The 26787-nt window shown below is 42.0% G+C and overlaps 3 protein-coding genes across 10 annotated transcripts in view; 1 reads left to right on the top strand and 2 right to left on the bottom strand.

Annotated features, from left to right (window-relative positions):
- Positions 1-19592, top strand: part of LOC115167522 (PHD finger protein 21A) — a 47248-nt gene extending 27656 nt beyond the window's left edge. For 3 of the 6 annotated variants that reach the window (XM_029721998.1, XM_029722000.1, XM_029721997.1), the window contains 13 exons: positions 7207-7380; positions 7484-7738; positions 8104-8187; positions 8841-9161; positions 9704-9826; positions 9955-10006; positions 10164-10243; positions 10513-10573; positions 11792-11958; positions 12510-12665; positions 14518-14593; positions 14702-14805; positions 14925-19592. In XM_029721998.1, coding sequence (XP_029577858.1) covers positions 7207-7380; positions 7484-7738; positions 8104-8187; positions 8841-9161; positions 9704-9826; positions 9955-10006; positions 10164-10243; positions 10513-10573; positions 11792-11958; positions 12510-12665; positions 14518-14593; positions 14702-14805; positions 14925-15323 — 2052 coding nt within the window. In that variant the 3' untranslated portion in view covers positions 15324-19592. Of the gene's footprint in view, positions 1-7206; positions 7381-7483; positions 7739-8103; positions 8188-8840; positions 9162-9703; positions 9827-9954; positions 10007-10163; positions 10244-10512; positions 10574-11678; positions 11702-11791; positions 11959-12509; positions 12666-14517; positions 14594-14701; positions 14806-14924 lie in introns of all 6 variants that reach the window. The other 3 variants (XM_029722001.1, XM_029722002.1, XM_029721999.1) reach the window with 3 other exon arrangements.
- LOC115167523 (ras-related and estrogen-regulated growth inhibitor) lies at positions 18888-23965 on the bottom strand. Of its 2 annotated transcripts, none has more exons than XM_029722004.1 (7): positions 23378-23965; positions 22857-22978; positions 22514-22570; positions 22343-22416; positions 21540-21687; positions 20603-20696; positions 18888-20329 (listed from the first exon to the last, which is right to left on the bottom strand). In XM_029722004.1, the coding sequence occupies exons 2-7, from the start codon at positions 22933-22935 to the stop codon at positions 20140-20142; spliced, it is 642 nt and encodes a 213-aa protein (XP_029577864.1). In that variant the 5' UTR covers positions 22936-22978; positions 23378-23965; the 3' UTR covers positions 18888-20139. The 2 variants fall into 2 exon arrangements, with proteins under 2 accessions (XP_029577864.1, XP_029577865.1); XM_029722005.1 differs by having other exon boundaries at positions 22857-22937.
- Positions 23966-24573: 608 nt separating this feature from the next.
- Positions 24574-26680, bottom strand: harbi1 (harbinger transposase derived 1). Of its 2 annotated transcripts, XM_029721995.1 has the most exons (3): positions 26623-26680; positions 25645-26331; positions 24574-25516 (listed from the first exon to the last, which is right to left on the bottom strand). In XM_029721995.1, exons 2-3 carry the CDS (start codon positions 26312-26314, stop codon positions 25140-25142), a joined length of 1047 nt encoding a protein of 348 aa, XP_029577855.1. In that variant the 5' UTR covers positions 26315-26331; positions 26623-26680; the 3' UTR covers positions 24574-25139. The 2 variants fall into 2 exon arrangements, with proteins under 2 accessions (XP_029577855.1, XP_029577856.1); XM_029721996.1 differs by lacking the exon at positions 26623-26680 and having other exon boundaries at positions 25645-26429.
- Between the last annotated feature and the right edge of the window lie 107 nt (positions 26681-26787).

Below are 26787 nucleotides of genomic sequence, written 5' to 3'. Positions count from 1 at the left end.
AATGTGTTCTTAACTGACTTGCCTAATTAAATAAAGTAAAAATAAAGACATGAAAACGTATAATTGCTTGTGTGTTATTAGTTTAAGCAGACTGTGTTTGTCTATTGTTGTGACCTAGGTGAAGATCAGATCAAATTCTATGCCCAATTTATGCAGAAATACAGATATTTCTAAAGGGTTCACATACTTTTTCTTGCCACTGTATATGCCATATGTACAGTATTTGGCCCAGGTCTGCTGTACATGGTTTCCATGGTACAGCATGACATGATGAGGAGGAGGAGTGGGTCTGAACAGTGTACCCCTTCATTCCATCTGTTATATCTCTCCCCTGAGATGAGATGGGGGAAATAGTGGAGCTTGTGCTTTTATAAAGTCAACCTCATCTGTGAGTCACTGCTTCCCCTCCCATTTGTATGCCATTTGAAATGACAGCATTCTGTCCTCATTGACAGGGGGATGGCCATCGAAGGCCGTGTGATGACGTGTCATTTACCCTTTCCTGTCACACGCACAGTAGAGATCCCAGTGAGTGATCCACGTGTAGTAGGGGACTTATGACAAAGAGGTCTGACAATGTCACCAAATAAATGCCTGAATTACGGCAATGCAGATGAAGCAAAGAAAACCTGCGCTACGGGTTTTGACACTCCCCGAGGAAAGCTAGCCGAGGAAACAGCTGATGCTGTGAAGCCAGAGACTGAAGATCATTTTAGCAGAGCATTGGTTTAGATTTTTTTTCTCCCGGCAGGCAGCCTTTGGACTTTCCACTATGTATAATTTGTGAACTACAGACCCTCCCAGAGAATGTGGGAGGTGGGACAGTTATAGGGCGCCCTGCTGTGCCTGCTGAGTGAGCACTGGGCCTTTGATTAGCCAACCACTGCTTTGCGCCGTATGTTCAGCAGCCAAGTCAGCACTTCAGCAGACACACAGGGCTTTCTCCAAGGCCTCCGCACACCCCAACAAGCATCTGGAGATGACTCGCTTGTGGTTTAAATCTATAACTGGAAAGGAATTGTTGCTATGGTCTCAACAAATTATTTTAAGAAAGTGCATCAGACTCATTGTGTGTAATATTTAGCTGTATGTAATTGTCCATTCTTGTTTTGGTTTTTGAGAGGTTCAGGTTTTTTGACTTCTCATTTATTCAGAATTGATCATTTAAGCCTTGACCACGTTTTCTGTACGTACAACTGATAAACAGTGTCCCCTGTCAAAGAAGTAAACACTTTGATTTCAGTCTTTAGAGGCTGTAAGACACTGTTCAGTAACACCTGTGACCATATTGTGCCCTCTGGAGGTCATCTCTGCCTGTGCAGGTTTCTTACCGTATCCTACTGGGCTGTGCTGGGTTCTCTCAACAAAAAGCATTCCATCACTAGGGAGACCCCAAAATGAAATGCAACTGGCCGACCTACCATATGCCCAAGGACTTCTGCATAATGAAACTTATCAAGGTGTGAAAATGGTCTCTGAAAAGCTGTCAGCTTTGTCTAGCTATTACTGAGCATCAGAGAATACTGAATGGTGATGCTAAAAGATGAGGTACGTTACAATTACAGTAGTTACAGGACAATAGTTCACATACTGTAGCTGTATGTGGAGTAAGAGATGTGGAACATTTGAAGATGATACAAGATGTCTTGCATTAGCCCAAGATGTCCCAAGACCTTAGCGGCTGATAGCTGTTGTCTGAGAAGGACAACTGTCAGAATCATGAGGTTAGTCTCTGATGAAACCTGTCTCACCATGGCAGCTGTCCTGCTTTTTGTGTGTGTGTGTGTGTGTGTGTGTGTGTGTGTGTGTGTGTGTGTGTGTGTGTGTGTGTGTGTGTGTGTGTGTGTGTGTGCTCGCTTGTTTATGCGTGTGTGCGTGCTTGCTTGCTTGTTTGTTTTTTTATTTGTGTGTGCTTGCATGTGTGCGTGCGTGCGTGCATGTGTGGCATAGAAAGTTATTTGTCCATCAACTCAATGTAGCTGATGGCAATAACAGCAGAGAAAGCTTGTACCCAATTCTTCTTTGTGGAGCACTAAAGGGCAGCTCATGCATATGCATCACTGACCTTGCCAAATCAAAGCTAAAGCATTACACTGACTTTTAAATAGAATGCAATTAATGTAGAGTCCTTTTACACGATCATCTAATTAGAATTCCCATAATAAGCGGACTGTAAAAGGCAGATTTTAAAACAAAATCATTAGTTAAACCACAAAGAATAAGCACAATCACCGCATCAGTCCTCAAGGCTTAACAGGAGTACACTGAGCAGATTATGAAATTCCAATGTTGACCCTTTAGTGCTTATTAGTAGTGTTGCACGGTATACCTAAACGTCTGTACTTTTTCCGATACTGTAACATTAAGAACGGTTCGGTACTAGAATTTGTGTTCTTTTCAGTTACTTCTGTCAAATGTGTCTCACGAATCAAGCCTGTCTTATCAGCGTAGCCGACCCTGTATTATAGCACGCACCCTGCCTTCTCCACTTACTCATTAGCCTGTACTGGGAGTCTGGGCTGCCTCATGTTAGCTCCCACTCATGCTGCGCAGAAGTTAACAGACTTGAATAATGCGACACGGCATGTGGAGATGTTGAAACTGTTCATTACTGTTTGCAAAACAGGCTAGTCCATTACAGGCTAGAACACTTTACAATGGAAGAAGATACTGGTAGCTTCCAGCTTTGTAAGCAAAATTTCCTTGCTAGCTAACAGCTAAAGCTAAAATCAATTCACTACCCTAGTACTTTGTTTGTGATAATATGCAACTATAAGGCAAAATATGCAGTTTTTCCAAGCTGATTGCCACCAGAAACATGATTCATTCACTTATTTGGTCGCTCACTCACGTCTCTCCCGAAGATGATCTATTATCTCCACCATGGTTCGTTGGACAGAGCCTATGGGGAAAATGAATGCGTTTTTTCGAGGGGTTTTGGATAAACGCAGAAAAGGTCTGTGGTAAAAGCAGGCTTAGGAGATCTTACACGTCTTGTTCTATGAGATCATCTTCATCCGCTAACGTCACTTTTTGTAGATTTTGAAGAATTGCTGTAATAAAGCACAAAAAGGCTTCGTAATTCATAAAGGTCATTAAATGACTGTTATTATCTCATGGAAGGGACACTGATTTTTTGTTGTTGTTGTCATCTGTAGCCCCATGAAATCAGTCAAAACAAGCTCAATAACTCAATGCATGCACAAACTCCTATTGAATATGCATTCACCTGTATTGTGGATAGGCCTAAGCTACATTTGATTTACCCAGTTTATCAATAGAAATGTACCATTGAAATAAATGATTGCCATTCTGTAATTAGACTGGTAAAAACAAGGTCAAATTGACTGTATAGTTGATTCATTAATGCACACATGGATGTCTCAGAATTTTTTTGTAAATGTAATATATTTTGTAAATAAATAAATTATAATATTGAACTTGAAAGATGCGCCAGGTAGCCTAGTGGTTAGAGCGTTGAGCCAGTAACCGAAAGGTTGCAAGATTGAATCCCCGAGCTGACAAGGTAAAAATCTATCGTTCTGCCCCTGAACAAGGCAGTTAACACACTGTTCCTAGGCCGTCATTGTAAATAATAATTTGTTCTTAACTGACTTGCCTAATTAAATAAAGGTTCAAATAAAATACAAAATTATAAACAAAAATGCCAAACAATTGAGCAGAGCAGTAGCTGAGTTTATCTGTATGGTTCAAGTGCCATTCTTTGACTGGCTAATATACCTATCAAAAGGCAAAAGGCCTCCAGCGGGGAGGCAAAACACACAACACGACAAGAGAGATACCTCAACCTAAGACGATAACATAGCATAGCAGCAACACATGACAACACAGCATGCTAGCAACACAACATGACAACAACATGGTAGGAACGCAACATGGTAGCAGCACAACGTGGTAGAAGCACAACAAGGTAGCAGCACAACATGGCAGCAGCGCAACATGGTAGCAGCACAACGTGGTAGAAGCACAACGTGGTAGCAGCACATCATGGCAGCAGCACAACATGGTAGCAGCACAACATGGCAGCAGCACAACATGGTAGCAGCACAACATGGTACAAACATCGTTGGGCACAGACAACAGCACAAAGGGCAAGACAACACAGCATGCTAGCAACACAACATGACAACAACATGGTAGGAACGCAACATGGTAGCAGCACAACGTGGTAGAAGCACAACATGGTAGCAGCACAACATGGCAGCAGCACAACATGGTAGCAGCACAACGTGGTAGCAGCACAACATGGCAGCAGCACAACATGGCAGCAGCACAACATGGCAGCAGCACAACATGGTACAAACATCGTTGGGCACAGACAACAGCACAAAGGGCAAGAAGGTAGCACAAAGGGCAAGACAACACAGCATGCTAGCAACACAACATGACAACAACATGGTAGGAACGCAACATGGTAGCAGCACAACGTGGTAGAAGCACAACATGGTAGCAGAACAACATGGCAGCAGCACAACATGGCAGCAGCACAACGTGGTAGAAGCACAACATGGTAGCAGCACAACATGGCAGCAGCACAACATGGTAGCAGCACAACATGGTAGCAGCACAACATGGCAGCAGCACAACATGGTAGCAGCACAACATGGTACAAACATCGTTGGGCACAGACAACAGCACAAAGGGCAACAATACATCACGCGAATCAGCCACAACTGTCAGTAATACTAAACCTGGTATCGGTATTGAAGTCAAAATTCTGGTATTGTGACAACAGTACTTATTAGTCCGTCATACATATTTCTCTATCTTTTGATTCATTTTGGGGTGGAAAGCTGCAGTGCCTGTAGCAAACCGTTAAATAGGCCTGATGCAGAGGAGATAAGGGAATGGGAGCAGCATCACCTTGTAGAGCTGACAGGACCCTCACCTCAAACCCAATGAAAGATTAAATTAGAGGTGTGCAGTGGTGGGATTGTAGATCCGAGGGTAGATGTACTGCATGGATGCAGGGGGGAAGTCACTGGCTACTACTGATACAGCCACGCTTGTTCAACTAACACACAAACACAGCAGTCATTCACAACAGCACTTCTAAAAACCTCATGCTTATTGCTCTTCCCTGGAGCTGTGTATTTCATGTGCACAGGTTGGCTTTTTTTTTTTGCTCAGACACGCCTGTGTTTTTGGTTTTTAATTGATGTGTGCCGTTCTCATGTGGTCTCAGAGAGCGTTCTGTGGGTGTCCGTCAGATCTGTTTCCAAATAGGCTGTTCCATATTGTACTACTGCTTGATTTGATCAACAACAAAAAAAGATTTGATTTCAATGAATCGAAAGAAACTTAAAGGTTGTTTTCCTATGGGGGATGAAATGAACTTTTAATTGAATTACAGTGAAATGCTTACTTGCAAGCTCTTTCCTCAACAGTGCAGTATTAATATAACAATTGTCAATGCCAGTAATATATCTTTTTTTAAAGAGAGAATGATCAATACTGTACGAAGTCAGATAAAAGGTCAAAAATAATATACATGATTGGGATTTATATTTATTCATTAACGGTTATATTTTCCTTGCGAAGCTACAGTTGGGTGTTTTTGCTTGCTCTGACAGAATTTACATAGACAGTCAGTTACCCTTTGTTCAGATGCAGCACCCTCCCGAGAAGTTTGGCTCAGCCTGCCCATGGCTTTCCCGAGAGGACATTGGCTCACTTTTCCCCGCAGTGAGTGTGAGTGAATGGACAAGAGGTGAACTGGAGCGGTCAGACTCTGCTCCGTCTTATCAGACGCAGGCAGCAGAGAGGGGGAGCGCTTTCGCTGCATACGTCAACGGAGTGAATGCGAGGGGAGAATGAACTGCGTCTCATTGTGCTGCCTTCATCACGCGTGTCCTCTCCTATCTCCTGGCTGGCCCTTGAGAGGCAGTGGCAGTGCCAGAGTCAATGCAAACTAGTCTGAAGCCAGGCCAATTGACAACTGGAAACTGTTTGTGAATGTGTGTTTATGCATGCGTGTTCATCTGAGGGAGTGAGTGTGTGCGTGTGCAAGGTTCCGCAATTAGCTCTCTGGGCGTAAAGGAAAGCAGGAAATAATTATTAACCGTAAAGCATTCTATGAGCCTACCAGACAAAGATTGATGCTCACTGGGTGGGTAAGGTTGCAGATAATTGAGAATGTTTGTGACTTGCTGTGTCAGAACCAGTATAAACCTGTTGTTGGGGGATGGAACAGATGATTTGCCTAGAAGCAGGCTGCTTATGACTGGGATAGGTGTCCTATGTGCCGTAGCCAGGGGGAATCTGGGACACCTGCCACTTTGCTTGCTGTCAAACTGGAAGCATGTGGGGGGTGAGCCTTGTGTGTCTTTGTCACAGTGTGAGTATAACAGTTTCAGGCTGTGTTTTATTGGACCAAATTCCAAACTGAATTTCAGCACTGGTTCTGCAGGATGCTAAAATGATTGTTCATCCTCATTGACTTTCCTGATAATGTTTAGCTGTGTTAGTTGGTTACTATAGAAACATATAACACTAAATCAGCCTTTTTTTGCAATAGCAAAGGGATAGCTAGAAGTATCCAGGGCACTTCCTGGTATTCCCCAGTGAGGGCTACTCTTGCATTTATATCTAACAGGATGTAGGCCTCCATGCCTGTGAAACGAATCCTCATGTCATTTGAATAAGGTCTCGTCAGAATAAAAATGTGGATACATGGAACATCGTTTTTTTTCTGTTCAACAATCAACTGGATAATGTACACAGTTTGGATTCCACCATTGCTTTAGTTCAGTGTGCGATGTGGACATTTTTTTTGTCATCTGATCTATTTTCGGTGTGAATTTGACCTGAGGCAGATGCTGTTCCTCTCTCTTCTCACTCTTTCTGTTCTCATTTACCTCACCACCTCCCTCTGCCTTAAGCAGAAAGCATTTCTGTTACGTTTAAGCAAACAGTGCCTTTATTGCCTATGAAGATAAAAACATTTTTAAAATGACTGAGTCGGCAACAGAGGGAATTGGGTTTGTATGAGGTAAAGAATAACATTTGTCAAGGACAGTTGCTTGACTCTTTTTCCTTTGTTTTGTGCTTTTGATAGTCTAGCACTGGACAGTTTTGTTCGAGTCATCATTATGTATGTACCTCTCTAGCACAGCGCAATCCGTATGAAAACTCTGAATTCCTTCTGTCGACTTAAATCTGTCTGTCTCCTCCTCTGTCTTCCAGAAGAAGGTGGTGGAGCAGCTGAGGAAAGAGCTGCTGGTTAAACAGGATCATCCGGAGGTCCAGGCCCATCAGCAGCCCCAGCACCCAGTGCAGCCTGATGGGAAGGCCTCTGCCCTGCCTAACCTCCACACCCCACCCTCCCTGCCCTCGCCTGACAAACTGAGCACGCCACAGGTACTTTCTCACACACACACGCACACACTGCTGTAATAGTAATCTGTTGGTATGTGTTGTTGAAGGGTAGCCCCATATTCAACTTAGCTTCTCTCCTGGACAGAACACGATGCCGATCACCCCGGTCATCGCCACTAAGACTCTACCTCTGGTACTGAAAGCTGCCACCGCTACCATGCCTGCTTCCGCCGTGACGCCGCGACCCTCCGTCACCAAGGTCACAGCCATCAGCAACACGCCCAAGGCCAGCATAGGTCACCCTGACTCACTGAGTGCACCTATCAACCTTCAGACATCCAGCAAGTTGACCAATCAGGGAATGGAGCCAGTTCGGATAGTCTCCAAGAACACTATTGTTGTAAGTATACTGTATGTGCCACATGTCACTCACTCAGCTTCATTGTCTGCACATAAAATGAATTTACACTAAACTGTCCCTGAAGTCCTGATTGTGTTAATGGTATATGTCTGATTTTGTAAACAAACATTTTAAATCACAGGGCACAGATGGGGTTGCTGTCTTCTTTACACAAGGATAATGTGTCGCCCTTTTCTGCGTCGTTGCAGGGGTGTCTGTAAATGCAGATTTCAATAAGAACCTATTTCTCTTCACTGTGTGAATCGTACGTTTATGAGTGGGCTCTCATGGTCTATCTTGTTGAGACGGCACAGCTGTGCGTCTTCACATTCTCTAACGTGTGTAAACGGATGGTTTCGTCACAGGTGCAGGCCACTGCCCAGCCTATCAAAGTTCCTCAGTTTATCCCTCCACCTAGACTGATGCCTCGACCTACCTTTGTACCACAGGTTCGTCTACATGGATCTCCCCTCCCCTCACCCCGCAGCCTCTCTCCAGTAACACTAACAGGGGGCGTTTAGACTGGATATCAGTCCTAGAATGACCAGCTTCTAAGCGTGCAATTCATTAGGTGTCATCTGACATCATGTAACATCAAATGTACTCAATTTGAGGCAGTTTGATTGCATCGCCTGCCAGGCTACAATGGTTTTCTATTCAGAGGTCTGAATAGGGATTCTACTGGAGGGGACTGGTGGAGCAAGTTCTTTTACATTTGTTGTGTTTGTCTTGTGTCCTTTTGTGATGTGTGTTCCTGCATTCATATGCTTTTTGTTCAGGACCGAAGGCTTGGCCCAAGACCTGTTTCAGTGGCATTTTCGTAACCCCTTGCTAACTACCTGGCTTCACTATCTATGTCAGCAGTGTTGTTCCTTACCACGTGCTTTGGCTGTTCCTTCAATCTACCTGCCCAGGGCCAGCCCACTTCCTGCTAACCTTTGTTGTGAATGTGGCATGCCCTCTGTTGTTGCTGCTTTGTGTGTTGATTACAGAGGGTTAATGACAATGCTGGTAATGGATATGCACTTTTTCTTTCTGTTTAAAAGGCATTGGCCCTTACATACTGTATACTCACTATCCTCCTGTCTATATTGCGGACCAGGTCCGACCAAACCCAGCCACACCCACTTCCACGGTGCCCATCGCCCCTGCGCCCCCTCCTCCCATGCTGGCTGCCCCTCAGCTCCTCCAGCGGCCTGTCATGTTGACCACCAAGCTGACCTCCACCTCACTGGCCTCCACCACCGGGCCCATCCACCAGGTACGCATTGTAAACGGCCAGCCCTGCGCCAGCATCACCAAGACCCTGCCCTCTGCCCAGCTGACTGGCATCGTCATCACCTCGCCAGCCACCATTACGGCCACCACCCCCCTGGCAACACATCAGACCCTTCAGATCAGAAGCCTCGGCCCTGACACCAAGGTGAGAGCGGGGACGGGGGGACTGACGAAGAGGGGGCGGGCGAACTTGATTTGTCTTAATTACATTCATCTCAAAGGATCCAATCAAATGAAATCTTATTAGCTTCCAGGTAATATTTTGAGTAGGGCCTTCGGTAGTAGGATTACCATTTTCATTGCTGTTTAACCAAGAAGCACACAGCTGTTAGCCTTGCTATTTTGTGTTCATCACAGGCTTCTTACTTAACTCAATTTGGTCTGCATAGGCACCCTGCATTGTTGATGTGCATGGATAGGTACTTGAGCGGCTGCCACAACTCTCTTCCAGAGAGTGAATTCATACGGTGAAATATTGGAAGACGTCCCAATAACCTCTCAATAACATTAATGAATAGAGAGTCCTCCACCTCCATAAGCCAGGTTATCACATCCCTCTGTCCTGGTTTGCCGTGTGTTTTAAAATGTGTGTTTTTCTCGTCGAGAGAGAGAGAGAGGTCTCTCACGAAGGGGCGTAGCACCCACCGTGGAGGGACTGCGGCTAACTCTGTTACTTCCGTCCTCCAGACTGTTAAAGCTCGGGGTGTTACAGAGCCGAAGACCTCGGCCAGTGCGCCCCCCTCCCCCTCACACACCGCTAGAGGCACCCCTCCACCCCTGCTGAGGAACAAAAGAGAGGACAACCCCCAGGTGGGCCTAAACTCTATACCCAGACGCAATGAAAACAAGAAAATAAAAGTATACGGTCAGCTTTTGTGGGCCAATCTTGTTTTCTGGCACGTTTGAATGAACATTTGATTTCTTGTTCTCTCCCACAGAAACTTGCCTTCATGGTGTCCTTGGGACTTGTGACATATGACCATCTGGAAGGTTGGGAGACCCAAATGGAGCTTTGCTTTTTCATAGCACCCCCCCACCCTGTTCTGTATATGTTTTTTTACAATAATGTCTGAACTTGCATGAGGACAATGTAACATTAGATATGGCCATAGTCCATACAGACCTGGTCTATTCTATACCTGTGCAGAGATCCAGAGTCGGAGGCAGGAACGTAAGCGGAGAACGACAGCAAACCCAGTATACAGTGGAGCAGTGTTTGAGCCGGAGGTACAGTATATAGACCACTCAGCGTATTATTATGGCATTACGATGATACTGTCAGGGTTGGGCTCAATTCCATTTAAATTCCAGTCAATTCAGGAAGTGCATTGATATTCCGATTCAAATTCTCTTCCATGGGGAGAATTTGGAATGGGAATTTGGTTTACTTTCTGAATTGACTGGAATTGAAATGGAACCGACCCCATACTGTACCCGTTCTAGCTCTGCTGTGAGAGAACCCTACCCAAGTAGTAAATCGCAACCTATATTTACAGCGTAAGAAGAACGGCGTCACATACCTGAACACTCCTCTACACCAAGGCACCAGGAAGAGAGGTCAGTAGGAATCTCTTGTCAGGTTATGGAAACACCTAGCTACTCAGGGTTGTGTGGAGTGTCCCACCTTGTAACCTTGTTAACGTCATGTCAATTGGACCGCACGCCTGCCTCCCAAATACCAGGAGGAAGGCTTTGCTGTCATATCTCATAACTGTGGAGACTAGTTTACAGCATTGTGTTGTACTGTGATACTGTCCCATCACAGACTTACTGTGGTAGCTATTTTGGTTGCGCTGTCATGCTAATGCAATGTAGCTGGCTCTTTCTTTGCCTTGCATTTCCTGCTTTAATGCCACTTGACTCTGTGCTTTTTGCCCTGTCAGTAATTCATGCTACTTAACCAGCTCTCTTTGCCCTCTCATTAAGATGCCTTCCCAACCCACCCTGCTCTGAATGTATTGTTGAGGATGGCCTCACAGCTCTGCTCTGCCTATACTGTATGTGCTCACCCCAGGACTCCACCAAGCAAAACCCCATGTGGATTTGAGCCATGTCTCTGTCTGAATGCTATGGGTATGGCATTAGCCTGGATACCAGTCTGTTTCAGTTATCATTCCAGTCCTTGCCACTCCTTGTCGTGTTTAGCATGACACGGAGTATATGGAGGGGAATGTTAACAAAAACAGGTTAAGGATTTCAGGCTAGTATGGCACGCCAAGTCAGATCTCACTGCTAGTTTGTTTGTAACAGACTTAAGAGGCCTGTTATGTGACAGGTTTAGTGGTACATTGCGGTTTTGTGAGTAGAAGATGTAGGAGAGTTAATCCTCGTATGAGCCAAGCATTTGCTTCCCACGTTCTGACTGACAATGTTGAATGTAGCTGTATTTGACCTATTGTTTCAAATAGTACATTGAAATAATGTCGATAATAGCTGACATAATTAGATTTGACATTTGTTTCAACAAAGTTCTGCTCTGCGGGTCGATACAATGTGGCTTATATCTTGCTTTGACCCGCTTTGTTCTCCGAAACTACTGTCTAATTAACTGTCAGCTTTGCCCAGCTCACCCTTCCTCTTTACCCGACTTCATGCTGTTCCCCCTCGCTGTGTACTAACGCTTCTGTCTGTGCTCCTCCTCTTCCTCTTCCTTATGCGCTAGCCAATGAGGACCCCTTGTCACAGGTATGTCCTGAGAATGTTTTTTTTTATTTTGTTCTCCCATTTTCCTTTCTTTTGTTTTTGTTTTGTTTTGTCGTGTCTCATCTCACCCAGGTCGCCCACCCAAATACAGCAGTGTTCCTGAGCTGGGTCTTCACACCCCAACATCCCCCACCAGCAGTCATTCCGCCTCCCCGGCCCACCACCGGCCAGAGAGGGGGGGCTCTCACTTCCCCGTCCACCCCCACACCCTCCCTCTGCCTAGACCCAGCTCCGGGGATGTAAGTAGCTGATGAAGAGCCCACCGCACCTACCAGGACTAGAGGAAGCCTCCCCCCAAATCCCCCCTCAGTGGTATCTCCCTGAGGCCCTATGGTTTCAGGACAGACCACCCCTCCTTACAACATGAAACCTTCCACATCCATTCACTTTTACACCCTACATGCCATTACATCCATCATTCATTCATGTGTGACAATCTATGTGTGTCCTGGTGTCCATAAGCTTACAAAGCGAAAAGTCCCTCCCTACTTTGGCTGAGGATGTTTGGATCAACGCATCACACATCAGTGCTGTTGACAGTGGTGTTTGGGGTTTGGTAGGGTACCTTGACCAGCAACATTACTCGCGGTCATCCAGTGAAAACTGGAGAGTGTGAACAACACCCAGCGCCCACAAACACAATTACAATGTGGACAGTTTGAAAGCACAGTCAGATTGGACAGGTGTCATTCAGTGAAGTTCCACTCCCTCTCCTCTAGTCCCACATATCCAGGTATGATCGGTTGGGCGTAGTGGCCACAATACTGATTGATGCAATTCTTCCTGACAGGGAGACATCCATGAGGACTTCTGCACTGTGTGCAGGCGCAGTGGTCAGTTGCTCATGTGTGACACATGTGCACGTGTTTACCATCTGGACTGCCTCGCTCCACCTTTGAAAACCATTCCCAGGGGCATGTGGATCTGCCCCAAATGTCACGACCAGGTAACAGCAGCATCTGTCCCTGCAGTCTCAGCCACTTAGAAGCTCCCCCAGCAGTTCCCAGGCCAGTTGTAAACTAAATGCAGCTAATACAAGCTCCAGCTGAGCCACAGCCACCCCTGTTTATCCAAGCCAGTTTGTAAGAGTGAGATATTAGAAGGTGAAAACCTCAGTGTGAACCACTCATGCCACCTTGTCCTAGTGCTCTCAGGAATCTCAAGAGCGTGTCTTATTGTAGGGTGTCGGAGCAATAAGACTGTTCCTAGCTTTGTGAGTTCTCCAGCAAATGTTTTCAACAGGCATGAGAAAGCCACCATGCATTTCACTTCATTATTTGTACAAAATGCTTCTTGCGCTGTCATCTTGTTTTTTTGTTGTTGTTTTTTCCCGTCTGGTCTCTGAAAGATTTGTGTGATGTGGAAGTGCTCCACAGGGGCCCTATATGTGTCCCTGGGCTTTTGGTAGCTTGGTTGAAAGGGAGGACGTGTTACGTTGATATCCCTCTGTGCAATGTTTCCATAACATACAGTATGATAACCTACAGTAACCAATAATCATTTGATTCATGGCCTTGTCTCTCTGTCCTAAAATCCCTGACAACAGCGTTCAGAGCCATGATTGTATAAACATCTGAAAGTTGGTGAAGATATCAGGCAACTTCAACTAAAGTATATACAGTGCGGTCCAAAATTGTTGACAGCCTTGATAAAGATGAGCAGTAATGACTGTATAAAATAAATAATTCTAATACTGACCTATATTTTATGCAAAAAAAAAAAAGGAAAGTATATTCTTTTATACTAACACAATTGTTTAGAGAAAAATGTTGTTCACCAAGTAATAATGTTTTTTCTCAAAAAGGTAGTTGTCAAAATGATTGACACCCATAAATTCTCGTAGAATTAACGTGGTCAAAAGGTTATTATTTGGTCCCATATTCATAGCACGCAATGACTACATCAAGCTTGTGACTACAAACTTGTTGGATGCATTTGCAGTTCATTTGGTTGTGTTTCAGATGATTTTGTGCCAAATACAAATGAATGGTAATTGATGTATTGTGTCATTTTGGAGTCACTTTTATTGAAAATAACAATAGAATATCTAAACACTTTTACATGAATGTGGATGCTACTGGGAATAATGATGTGTGATAAAGTTTCAGAAGGTCAGAGATCATACCCTGAAAGACATGCTCTCACCATTACCAATAACAGGGAAGGTTAGCATGTGTTGGATGTATAACCTTTGACCCTCTGTAACTTTCTCACTCATCATTATTGACGATTTCATTCAGGATTATCCGTAATCATGGTAGCATCCACATGAATGTAGAAGTGTTTAGAAACATTATATTCTTATTTACAATAAAAGTGACTCCAAAATGACACATTATTTACCATTAATTTCTATTGGGCACAAAATAATCTGAAACAACCAAAACTAACTGCAAATGCATCCAACAAGTTTGTAGAATCACATGTAATATAGTAATAGTAATATGGGAAAAAATACCAAAGCTTTGACTACTTTATTTCTAAGAATCTTTAGGAGTGTCAATAATATTGACCGACACCTTTTTTGAAAGGAAAGAAAAGTATTACTTGTTAAACAAAATCTCTTTCTCTGAGCAATTTTATTCTGATAAAATAATATAATTTCCCAATTTTTGGGGAGGAGCATACATTATATAGCACAGTATTTGAATAATACTGTATATTTCCACTCACCTGTATCCACCAAAAACTATTGAAACACAATTGATGGTTGAATGGATATTACAACATTATAAAAAAGAAGCAGAACTAAGCCTATTGTTGACATGGATTCAAATGTTGTTCTTTTTCTTCTTTAGATTTTGATGAAAGATGAGGCAATCCCATGGCCTGGAACCCTTGCTATCGTTCATTCCTACATTGCATATAAAGCAGGTATAGAAGAAGCCAGATCTTAAAAAGAGCTACCTCCAAATGAATTTGTGTTAATATAATGAACACTTAGTGTTGACTGTAATGGTTTCTCTGTCTTCTGGCTGACAGCTAAAGAGGAGGAGAAGCAGAAACTGGTGAAGTGGAGCGTGGAACTGAAGCAGGACAGAGAACAGCTAGAACAAAGGGTCAAACAGCTGAGCCAATCCATAACAGTAAGCATCACACTGCATGGCACTGAGGCTAACCCTGAAGGCATGTGAAGTCATCTCAGAAACAGTACATGAACTGGACGGTTAATTACTAATGAGTCTGTCCCTATTTCCCTCTAAAGAAATGCATGGAGAACAAGAACACTATCCTGGCCCGTCAGAGGGACATGCACAACTCCCTGGAGAAGGTCAAGGGCCTGGTGCGTCTCATTCAGGGCATCAACTTCTGCCCATCCCCCGAGGTCTCGCCGCCAGCGGTCCAGACCAGCATGACAAATGGAGGAACAGACTGTGCCAGTGCTGACCACACGGACGACACAAGTCCTGAGGATCACAAGAACATGACTAACAATAGCGGTGACGACCTGAACAACAACACGGACGGGGCGACAGAGGAGGAAGAGAAGAAAGAGGACGTTAAAGAGATTGACAACCTCAACAGCAGCAGCCTTGGCAAAACCTTAGAGCCTCCCCAGACTATAGCACCGGCCCTTGTGGATGTAGCAGAGGGGGCCAAATAACACCCACCCACCCACCAAGTCCAGGGACAGGAACAGGAACCCCCAAAGAGAGGGAAAGAAAAAGATAAAGCACCCCATGAAGTTGCCAATCGATTAACACACACCAACATATATATTTTTTGGGTCGTTGTTATTGTAGTTGTGTATTATCGGATTGTCTGAGAGGACATGCGTTATGAGTATCGGAACGAGAAATGGAAAGGGACGAAGGAGGGTGACTTATGTACCAGTGGGATGCCAATCGAGGTCAAAGATTATTATTCAAGTCTGATGATATTGACGCTCTTACTAATAAGGATATTGTTAATAGTAATAAACATCACACCAATGTGTGCCTCCAATAGTCGCCATGGCGTCACTTTGTGGGGATGGTTTCTTAGGGTGTCTTAGTCTGCAGCTTCAGGGGAGATGGATCCGAGATGTCCAAAGACAAGACCTGCCCGCTCGCCTGAAGATCCACCACCTACACCACACCAGAAACAATTGGATCAACCAAAACACCATAACAGCCATTTGGAATTTAAAAACTACCAGGGGACGAGGTTTTTGTTTGCTGCAGTATTTGTCAAGAGTTTTGAAAATCACTATAAAGTATTGCCTGAGGGATATGATTAGTCCCAAATCACACTTTTTGTCTTACAGGAGCTCCAGCTCACCTCCATCCATCTATCCCACCTGCCCCATTACAACCACCAAAAACACTGACAATACAGCTTAAAGTAACATCACAGGACCGATGATGGATCAGCATAGGGGTTAGCCTCGCGTTCAAGTTGTATCCACTGTCACCTCAGTGCTGCCCAACAGACAGCCAGACAGACCGGCTACAGTGGGAGGAGCCCAGCATTCGGCTTAAGATCTGTGGTCTTCAGCTGCATCACATGGACTCATTGCATGCTTCATTGACATTGGAGGTGTTTTTCTTTTCAAGGTCACCTTATCATGACTTGTGTTGCGTTGTCCATTTTCCATTGTGGCTGAACCTAGCATTCCTTTTTGCTTGTTGAGAATATGATTGACCAATTTGTTGAGTGATACATTCAGAGACATGGCACGAAAGCGGCTGCATCAATATTCCATTTGAATGATAGAGGCCATGTGAATGCAGCTCTAGGCATGCATGGGGATTTAGCAACTATCAGTTCAGATATTGTCTGAGAGGTTTTTTTGTGTCCGTTTGTTATGCCCCTGGGATCTGTTGCTGAAGGAAACTAACAATTTATTCTGGGGGAATCTGTTTATATTCAGTTCTTCCTAGTTTTCAAACATTGAGATATGCTTCTTCAAAAGTGCTTTTCTGTTTCGCATTACTTTGGTTTCTTATGAGATATATTAGAACTGGAAAATACTTTGTAAATAGCTTTCTTTCTTTTTTGATGTTCCTTGCAATTGAATTATCATTCAATATGCTGAATTCATAACTGCCAAATGCTATTGTATCCAAATACAGCAGGGAAACAGTCCTATTTTCTTATATAATTTTTTTAAGGTTTCAATTAGGAGTCCCCATAGATAGGCACAAATTTTGCATGGCCGTTACATGCATACAAAAGAGAGTGTGGCAATGACATTGTTCCGAATGCTGTTTGGAGAAACTGTCAGGAACCCTGTAGGAAAAGCACAAACTTGTTGGCAAAATAAACTGGAACCAAACCACACACCCTCATCCTGCCATAAACATGTCTAAAGTAAATATGAACATTTTCATTCTTTATATTTTACACCACAACACTCACAAGTCACTTTTCATTTTACACTTTTGTACAGTATGTGTAGCTTTTGTTTAGAACCTGCCATTTTACATGTTTAAGTCCTTAGTTGCAATGATATGTAGATATATTAGTTGTGAAACACTTGAGAAAGTAGGGACATTTAAATGGAAATGAAGGAATAGGTTGCCAGTAAACATATCCTTTCATCACAGCCTACTTGCTGTACTACACCATACGGTACGGGTTCCCCCGGGGTGCCTTTTTCTAGAGAGTTTGAAGGCTTTCATATTTTCTCTGACATGAAATGACCAACCGTGTTTTAGACAGATTAAGTTTGAAAAAATAAAAATAAAAAATCTGCATAATAATGCAATTAACTGGAAAGCACAAGAGAAGATGCAAAGCGATTTGAATCTGTAGCCAGATCGAAAGGAAAGCATTAGTTAAAGAATAAGTGATGGCCCAGTCCAATGTCTTGTGTTGAGGCCACTCTTCCTTTTGGCCTGCAGTACTTGTCATCGTATAGCAATTGCCTTAAGAAATTCTTGCTCCTTGTGAAGAAACTGTGTTTGGTGTATTGTTGGTCTCGTTTGAGTGTCACAACAAAAATTCTGTGAATTATGGAAATATTGTCTATTTGTGATGAACCACTTCAGGAAATCTACTTCTCTTTGCACAGAACTGAAATGATAGGCTAAAATTGGAATCTATTGTTTTCACAAGGGCTCAGTTGCTCTGAGCCATCATATAAGAGAGTTCTGATTTAGTTTTGACTTGACTTGCCAGTGTATGAAAAATAAGGATTGTGATTTGAACTACTATTTGAGTTTTCCCTCTACCAAGTCCCTCAAATACAAGCAATTAGCAAATATTATAATACACCTTTGGTTGAACACTCAACAGCGTTATATCCTTTAGGTCTCTCCTGGCTGTACATTTGCCATCTTCACAGGGCAAGATGCAAATGATAAAAGTGACAGCAGTGATGACACACACTTAACCATGAATATGTATAATTAGGGCCTGATTTCCAAGCTTTTGAAATATTTCCAGAATATTGTTAAATCATTTACATTTTATTCTTCATCGTATTTTTATAATCCTTTTTTTGTTATGTATTTCATTGGACCTTTTGGTGCAGAAGCTTAGACAATGTGGCTCTCAGTGCCTCAATAACGCAATAGAAACAATAAGGCTCTCAGCAAATACACTCCCCTATCTGTGCTCAGCATGGTGATCCCAACAACAAAACTACAGCTGTCAAAACCTCAACAAATCTATGCCTACATATGCAAATAGATTGTATGGACATGATTATACTTATAAAAACCATTCCTACTTTTCATATATTTAGAACAGAATTTCGCCCTTTCCAACCTCGGTAACACTTTACTTTAAGGTGCCTTTCATAAAATATGTATAAGTAGTTTATAGACTTTTATTTAGTAGTTTATCGATTTTAGTTTATAACCCATTATAACTAATAAGTAACACTTTATAGACCAGTGATGAAGGGTATAGGCTACCTTAATGTAGAGTGTTACAGCAGCATATTGAAAACTACAGCTGTACAATTAAATGTTTTGTGTACTGTATACGTACCCCAATTACTCGTGTAGGAAATGAAATATTCCTATCAATTAGTGACTTTTATTGGATCATAACTTTGAAGGCAAAGTGCTGAATATTATGGGCGTAATTGTTTTTATTTTCTGATTTAGGAAGGGAAATAGGGGAGGATGTGGTATGGCCAACTCAAATATTGTGTAGTGCTTTGTGCTGTGAAAGAAATGTCATGTTGTCATGTTGTGGTAAAAAAAAAAAAATGGAAACAACATTAATATCCAAAGAATGATTTTAAAGCCTTTTTTTAATTTCCCATTTATGATGTACACCAGCTAAATAATATTCACAACGAGAGCAACCAATTAGGAAGCCAATATTGAGTAGATTCTTCATCCATACCAGTGTATTACCTTCGATTCTCTGCATATCTTGATTAGTTCTGAAAACAGCTGTTCTCATGCTATATCATGTCACATCTGTGGCCTTCAAGTATTCTAGTTGCATTTCATTGCAATCACTATGGAGACCCCCCCTTTCTTGTAACCACTGTCCCACCTCTAACTTCATGCACTCATATCATTTCATTCATTTAGAAGGCTTTTTCTCAACGTAAAGTATTCTTCCTCTTTTTGTTAAGATGCATTGTAGCAAATCAAGCAAGTCAAAGGCACTACTGTGCCGAATATAGTGTAAATGGTTTATTACACAAACTGCATACTCTCTTGTAATATTTGTCAGTTGTATTTTTTCACCGTTTTTTTAAAGAAGTATTTCTTTATTTTTGACTACGGTTTTGTTACCAATTCTTTTTGTTGCCTGTGATCCACTGATTTCCTTTACCTCTTTCCTGTACTTTAGTTATTTTATGTAGCTATTTGTATGCAGTGTTTGGCAAATTCCATTGCGGTGTCAGAGTAAGTCAAGATTTTTGGAGCATTCGATCAATTTGTATTTATTTATTTGACCATTTTTAAATAAAATTACAAAGTTGTAATTGTGACTTCTCTTCTCTCTGAAAAAATATATCCTGATTTTATAAACAGCCATCAAGATTTAGTGTGTGACAGTTCTCCTTATAAACACCGTAGACACCAAAATGTCTAACAAAATAACATTTCAGTTTACACTCAAGGATGTCTAATGTTTTTAATAATGGAGTTACCCATAATTCAATGTCAAACAGGTGGTAGTAAGAGATAATACCTCCTGGTCAAAGTGCAACTTCCGATCCATTTTCAGCTGCTTTCTTTCAAACTCCCATTGATGTTGTCAAATGCCATATCAAAGCTGTGTGAACCCTTATGCAATTGTGCATTAACCAAATATGTAGCCATAGACACACAATGTGTATATATATATATCATTTCTGTGTAATGCTGTCCATTATGTGTTCTTCTCCAACTTCTGTGTGCTTTTTATAAGGAAACTAGCCACTGACCTCTCGCTGTCAACTTAAAGCATAACGCAGATGAAGATAACAGCGTTGGCTAAGTAGATCTTCAGGCCTGTGCTCAGGGGGCCAGACTGAACTGCCTTGGTCACCACTGCATGGTCTTGCTGCGGGTAAGCTTGCGGCTCAGTGCATGCCTCATCTGGAGCATGCGTGAGCGTTTGTCCATGGCCAGTAGGTGGCGCTGGTACTCCAGACGCACCTCTCGTACCAACTTCTCAACCGCTAACTCCACAGCCACAGAACACTCCGCCACAGACAACTCAAAGAAGCTGCACCTGAACATACACAAGAGGCTAAAGATAAGTTCTCCATTCCTCATCACCCACTGGAAACAATTGGACATTGGCAACTGGTCAATTTAATGTATGGATATGGTTGAGGGACAAATAAATGGTTTTCCAGCATGGATCATTCACCTCTGGCTGAATAATATTTTAATTCACTTGTGTTGGCAAAAACTTTTACTACATCTTACTTCACGCATCTTCAGAATGTAATATGATTCAGGGTTCCAAGATTATTTAGAATATAACCAAATGGAATGTCACCTCAGATCACTGGCAAGGGCCTTTCCTTCTTCTGTCCGCACCACCCTTCCATTCTCCATGTCACATTTATTCGCTACTATTACAGTAGGTATGCCTGATGAAAGAGCATAAAACAGAGATTAGAAACCTATTAAAGGGATACAAAACTCACACAAAATACACAAAACAGACAGAGATGATCTTGTTTAAGATTGTATATCTTGTAAGGAATTTGAGGCTATGCGCTGTCGTAAAAGTGACAACTGAGAAAAGACAACCACCACATAACGTTTGCAGTTACAATAAGCAGACCTACTGTTTTATAAACCTTGCCTCGTGGATTCACTGTACTGGTGTTTAACAGTGGATTCAGTCTTTTATTACAGCAAAAGCAGTAAGCAGCACTAGCTGTCCTGGGGGAGGGCCAGGGGGGCCAGTGCCCCTGTGACAACAATTTTGGACCCCCTTGTGGCCCCCCTAAATGTGGAGTATGAAATAATGTTTACATAACTAATTTTTGCTATCGTTCTTTTTTTACATCCGTTATTAGATAGTGGCAACGCGGAACATGGTCTTTTGCCTGCTAATACCTGCAATGCAGTGAAGAAAACGATATGACAACAATAATGTCTAATGTAACTGGCCCCTCTAACAGTACAACTGGCCCTAGCTTGGCCCCCCCAGTTGAAATGGTCTAGAACCGCCACTGGTAAGCAGTCAAACTCAGCTTAACACAGCCTTGATTAAACCAGTTCCCCTGGTCGTGAGTGATTTAATGGAATCATTATGATAAATTTGACAAACATTATACAAAAGCAGAATACCCTTCAATGAAAGGATAGCTGGACTAGCCTATAGCCTCTTAGATGCAACCTCTACAATAATGAGATGCCCTCCACCCAGACTCTATTTGATTGCCCTTTCCTGGTGTTTCCACTGGTCAAAATGGCTGTCTCACCTAGGGTCTGCTTGACATGATCAATAAGCCTCTTTAAGTGTGAGACAGACTCAAAGCTGCTCCGGTCTGTAATGGAATACATAATAAGGAAACCATCGCCCCATTTAATGGAACTCTCCAGAGAAGGTGCTGCAGAACCCAAACACTCCTGCAGAGAGAGAGAGAGAGAGATAGCAATAGATATGGGTGGGACCACAAAGGTTGAGTTTTCATTTAATAAAGAACAAAATACATCTGTACACTGGTTTCATGCTCTCAAAAGTGGTCTGTTCATGGCAACATTTAGACTCTAGCAGGGACATAGCACTTTTGGGAACATATGCCAGTTTGTTTCGTTCTCTACAATTGTTTGTTTAAATCAAGCACCTGGAACATTTTTTTGCAGGATGTGCACATACCATGTCCTTGACCTTGTTAAGTGATGAGATGGCTGTTTACTCCTTTGTTTAATCTTCATTCAAAACTACTGACAGTAGATGGGATATTTAATCCACTCAAATGGCCTTGCCTGTTATTTTCATTGTCGCATCAGATGTTTCTTGTCCTCAGTACCATTATATTTGATCAACGTCAACATTGTTGATATTATGTCCAAGACACCATGATTCAAGAAAACAGACTTGAAAGGAATGGTATGGGGGTCTGGTTGTTGTCTGAGCCTGAGAGTCATCTTCCTCTTTGGGTTTATAGAGGTCTGACACAAGGGCAAAGAGAAACAAATCCCCCAAAACAGTAAAATATAGACTGAATTCTGAGGTCAAATTAAAGCAGAGGGCATGATGACCTCAGTCTGTGGATAGTACCTTGTTGGCTGTGTCCAATATCTCCAAATCGATGGTTTCCTTGTCGACAGTTTTCCGACACCTGTAAGTTACTTCTGTATGAGAACACCACAGACAGAATGCTGTCAGCCTAATATAGTCAAGTGGCAACTTCAATACGGGACAGTAAAATTAGATGCAGTATGTCTTTACCCTTTTTATGGTCATACTCTCCTATGAACCGCTTGGTGATGAATCTAACACACAGGGCTGCAGTTAAAACAAAGCAGACCATGAGCACTCAGGTATTTTAAATATTTCCCCTTGCATATACCTCCCCACGTTAGTTAAGCCTAGGCTACTGATAGTAAAAATTAGTAAATAGCATAGTAAACATCATAGTAAATTAACATAGTATCAACAATTTATAGTATTATTATTTTACATTAATTTTTGTATTGCAGATATGTTTTTTTTTAAGTCAGCCCTGGATGTGCCATACAATTTCACACTCAATTTAAGCCATCAGTCTCCACTTAAACATTTGTTTCAATACCTGTCTTTCCACAGTTGTCTCGTCCAAGTATCACCAACTTTGCCCGTGACATTTTTCTTGACTGTCCAGAATCGGTCATGGCTTGGATGGTGTATTAAAAACAGGCTGCATTGTATCAATATCTAAAACATACAACAAGTTATTGCTCTCTATTTCAAATTGTGTGGTCATCTGTTGGTGCTTGCGAAAAAGTTAAATTGTGTGGTTGGCTACATCGTTATAACAATACAAATCAATTGCATGCCCCATCGACAATTTCAACCAATGAGTTATGTTGATTCGTTCTTTATAAATACTAAAACATGTATGAATTTACTTTACAAATAATCACAGCTCGTCTAAATTTGTTGACAACGGTTTTCTTTAGTCAACAAGAATTAGTTCAAAACCAGGATTCAGTACAGTTCTGAGAACTCCTACTACGTCTGTTCATGCATATTGTTTCATTTTTAAAACCGTGCAACAAACACTGGATGTCATTTTACGAGTATATGAAATATTGTATATCCTTACTCACTCACTTCGCTATGTCTGGTTCTCCAATTACTCAATAAGATGTTGGGAGACAAAAATATGTTTGTTCTCCATCACTTGCTCAGGTTTTCAGCTCACAGTTCAGTCCATCCATTGCCTTTAGTTTCCCTTTTCAAAATGAAACAATTTCTTATTTTTTAAGGCGTGCCCCTTCCAAGTCTCATTAAATGTATTGGATTTATTGCTGTTGATGGTTAAGCATGCTATGCGACGGAGACATCTTGGTCTTTACACCGTTAACTCAAACAAACCTTTGAAATGGCTAATGAACTTCCTATCAAACCGTTTTTGGAATTAACTTTAAACTGTTTCGTTATTTACATAGTTGTGCATAGTTATGCGTATCTCTGATCCGATTTGAAGAAAATGTTGGTTATAAAGAGTAAAATAAATTAAACAGGCATGTACACATGTATTATTTGGAGCATATAAATCTTGCACACCACACCACGCACTCTTGCAGACAATTCACGTGTCTGCAAATACATAGTGCCTTCAGAAAGTATTCACACCCCTTGATTTTTTCCACATTTTGCTGTGTTACTGCTTGAATTTCAAATTGATTAAATCGACATTTTGTGTCACTGGCCTACACACAATACCCCATAATGTCGAAGTGGAATTATGTTTTTAGAATTTTTTACACATTCATTAAAAATGAAAATCTGAAATGTCTTGAGTCAATAAGTGTTCAACCTGTTTGTTATGGAAAGCCTAAATAAGTTCAGGAGTAAACATTTGCTTAACAAGCCACATAATAAGTTGCTGGATTCACTCTGTGTGCAATAATAGTGGTTAACATGACGTTTGAATGACTACTTAATCTCTTTACATATAATTATCTGTAAGGTCCCTCAGTTGAGCAGTTAATTTCAAACAGAGATTCTACCACAAAGACCAGGGAGGTTTTCCAATGCCTCGCAAAGAAGGGCACCTGTTGGTAGATGGGTATAAAAAAAAAAAAAATAGACATTGAATATCCCTTTGAGCATGGTGAAGTTTTTAATTACACTTTGGATGGTATATCAATACACCCAGTCACTACAAAGATACAGGCGTCCTTCCTAACTCAGTTGCCGGAGAGGAAGGAAACCGCTCAGGAATTTCACCATGAGGCCAATAGTGACTTTAAAACAGTTACAGAGTTTAATTGCTGTGATTGAAGAAAACTGAGGATGGATCAAACACAATGTAGTTACTCCACAATACTAAGATAAATGAGAGTGAAAAGAAGGAAGCCTGTACAGAATACAAATATTCCAAAAACATGCATCCTGTTTGCAATAATGCACTAACATAAAACTACAAACTATGTGTCAAAGAAATAGACTATGTCCTGAGTACAAAGCATTATGTTGGGGGAAAACCAACACAACACATCACTGAGTACCACCATATTTTCAAGCACGGTGGTGGCTGCATCATGTTATGGGTATGCTTGTCTTCGGAAAGGAATAAGGAGTTTTTTTGGAAACAAATTTCATTTTAAATAAATTCGCAAACATTTCTAAAAACATGTTTTCACTTTCTCATTATGGGGTATTGTGTGTAGACGTGTGAGAAAAATTATCAATTTAACCCAACAAAATGTGGAATAAGTCAAGGGGTATGAATACTTTCTGAAGGCACTGTACATATACACCTCCATTATTCTGCTTATACAGAATCTGGTGTCAACCACTTCTCTATTGCAGGCAGTGTCTCTGTGAACCATACAGTGTTTCCCACGTTGATTCTGAGCATGCAGACCTAGCTGAAGTGACTAAGAATGAGCTCCTGGCGGATTCGGACTGCCTCTGAGTCCATAGCCTCTGGCTTACAACTGCCCTCCTCCGACTGGTCTGGTATATCAGTCCTCTCAAACGTCCAGGCATCCAAGCCTGATTGCAATGACACGTTGTGCAAGACACAGCAGGCCAGAATGATGTGAGAGCACTTCTCAGGTGAGTACTGAAGGTAGCCTTTGGACCCATCCAGGCAACGGAAACGGGTTTGAATGGCCCTGAACGTGCGGTCCACAATCTCATGAGTGGCAGTGTGAGCCAGGTTGTATTGAAAGTCTGCTGAAGTTTCTGGGTACTGGACAGGTGTCATCAGCCATTTCTTTAAAGGATAGCGGCAGTCTCCTACAAGACAAGACTTGGCTAGGTTAGACATTATGAAAGAGGGAGGCTTGAAGAGCAAAATAATTAGTTTTTTAAAAATTGTATTTTCAACAATGAAAGTTTAAATGGAGGATTATGAGCTATATTACCTAAAAACCAGCCTTCATGATTTTCCTGTTCTTCCAATTCCTTGTACACTGAAGATTGCTTAAATATGCAATTATCCTGTAAGCTGCCAGGCCAGTTAGTCTCTGCACTGAGCAAAAGTCCCCTGGCATCACACACAAGTTGGCAGTTAATTGAATGGAAGCCTTTCTTATTGACATATGAAGAATCCTCTGCATTGGGTGCCTTAATGGCTATATGGGCACAGTCTACAACACCAATGACGTTTGGTATTCCCGCTACCCTGAAAAACTCCTCTTTGGACTGCTGTTTTGTAGCTTCGTCTCTCATGAATCCTATGCACTCTGGAGCTTTCTCAACCAGTGCCTTGGTTACATTTGTCACACAGCGACTCATGGAAGCCTGGCTAATGCCAATGGCATCTCCCATCCTCGTCTGGAAGGATCCTGAGGTATAGAATCCTAAAGCAGCAAGAATCTGAACTTCTGGGCTTATTGCTCGAGAGCGTTGCGTACGTCGTGATAAAGTGTCACGCAGTAGCTCCACCAGGTAGTAGATGAAATCTCGAGGGAATCCAAATGTTGTTAATAGGAACTCGTCTGAAACGGTCTCTATATCAAACCTGTCGAGAGTTTTATGTCCACGACCATGGAGCAGCAGATCACAATCCAGGATGGCTATTTGTATAGCCATTTCTACTGATGTATATTCTGTAGGGGGCAAAAAGAGAAATGCATTGTTGAATGCATCAAAAAAGAGCCTTGTCTTTTCAGCACGGTCTATTTATTTCAATATTATGTTCTGGTATGATATGCTTCTCTACTAGATATAAAAATGATTGGTTTTCCATACAAACGTTACTAGCTAGCTAACCAGCTAGCCTAGCAATCTCCTTATCAGACATTTCTTTAGGAACAGTGAACCCGAGATGGTGCAAACTTAGAAGAATACGAACTATAAATATCATGCATTTGTAAAAACACGTCGAATTTGAATCCTACCGGCGTTTGTTGTTGTTGTTGTGACTCGTCTGCGCAAAGTACATTGCGCATGTCACTTTTCTGATAACTAGCAAAAATATATGAGACGCAGTTTCGATTTTATTTTAAAATAAACAAACAAATGAACGTAATTATTGTTTCCAAAACAACGTGTAATATGTTTTT

This window comes from Salmo trutta, chromosome 29 (assembly GCF_901001165.1).
Source record: "Salmo trutta chromosome 29, fSalTru1.1, whole genome shotgun sequence".
Lineage (NCBI taxonomy): Eukaryota > Metazoa > Chordata > Actinopteri > Salmoniformes > Salmonidae > Salmo > Salmo trutta.
Note: the sequence above shows the minus strand (reverse complement) of the source record. Positions and strands in the feature narration are given on the sequence as shown.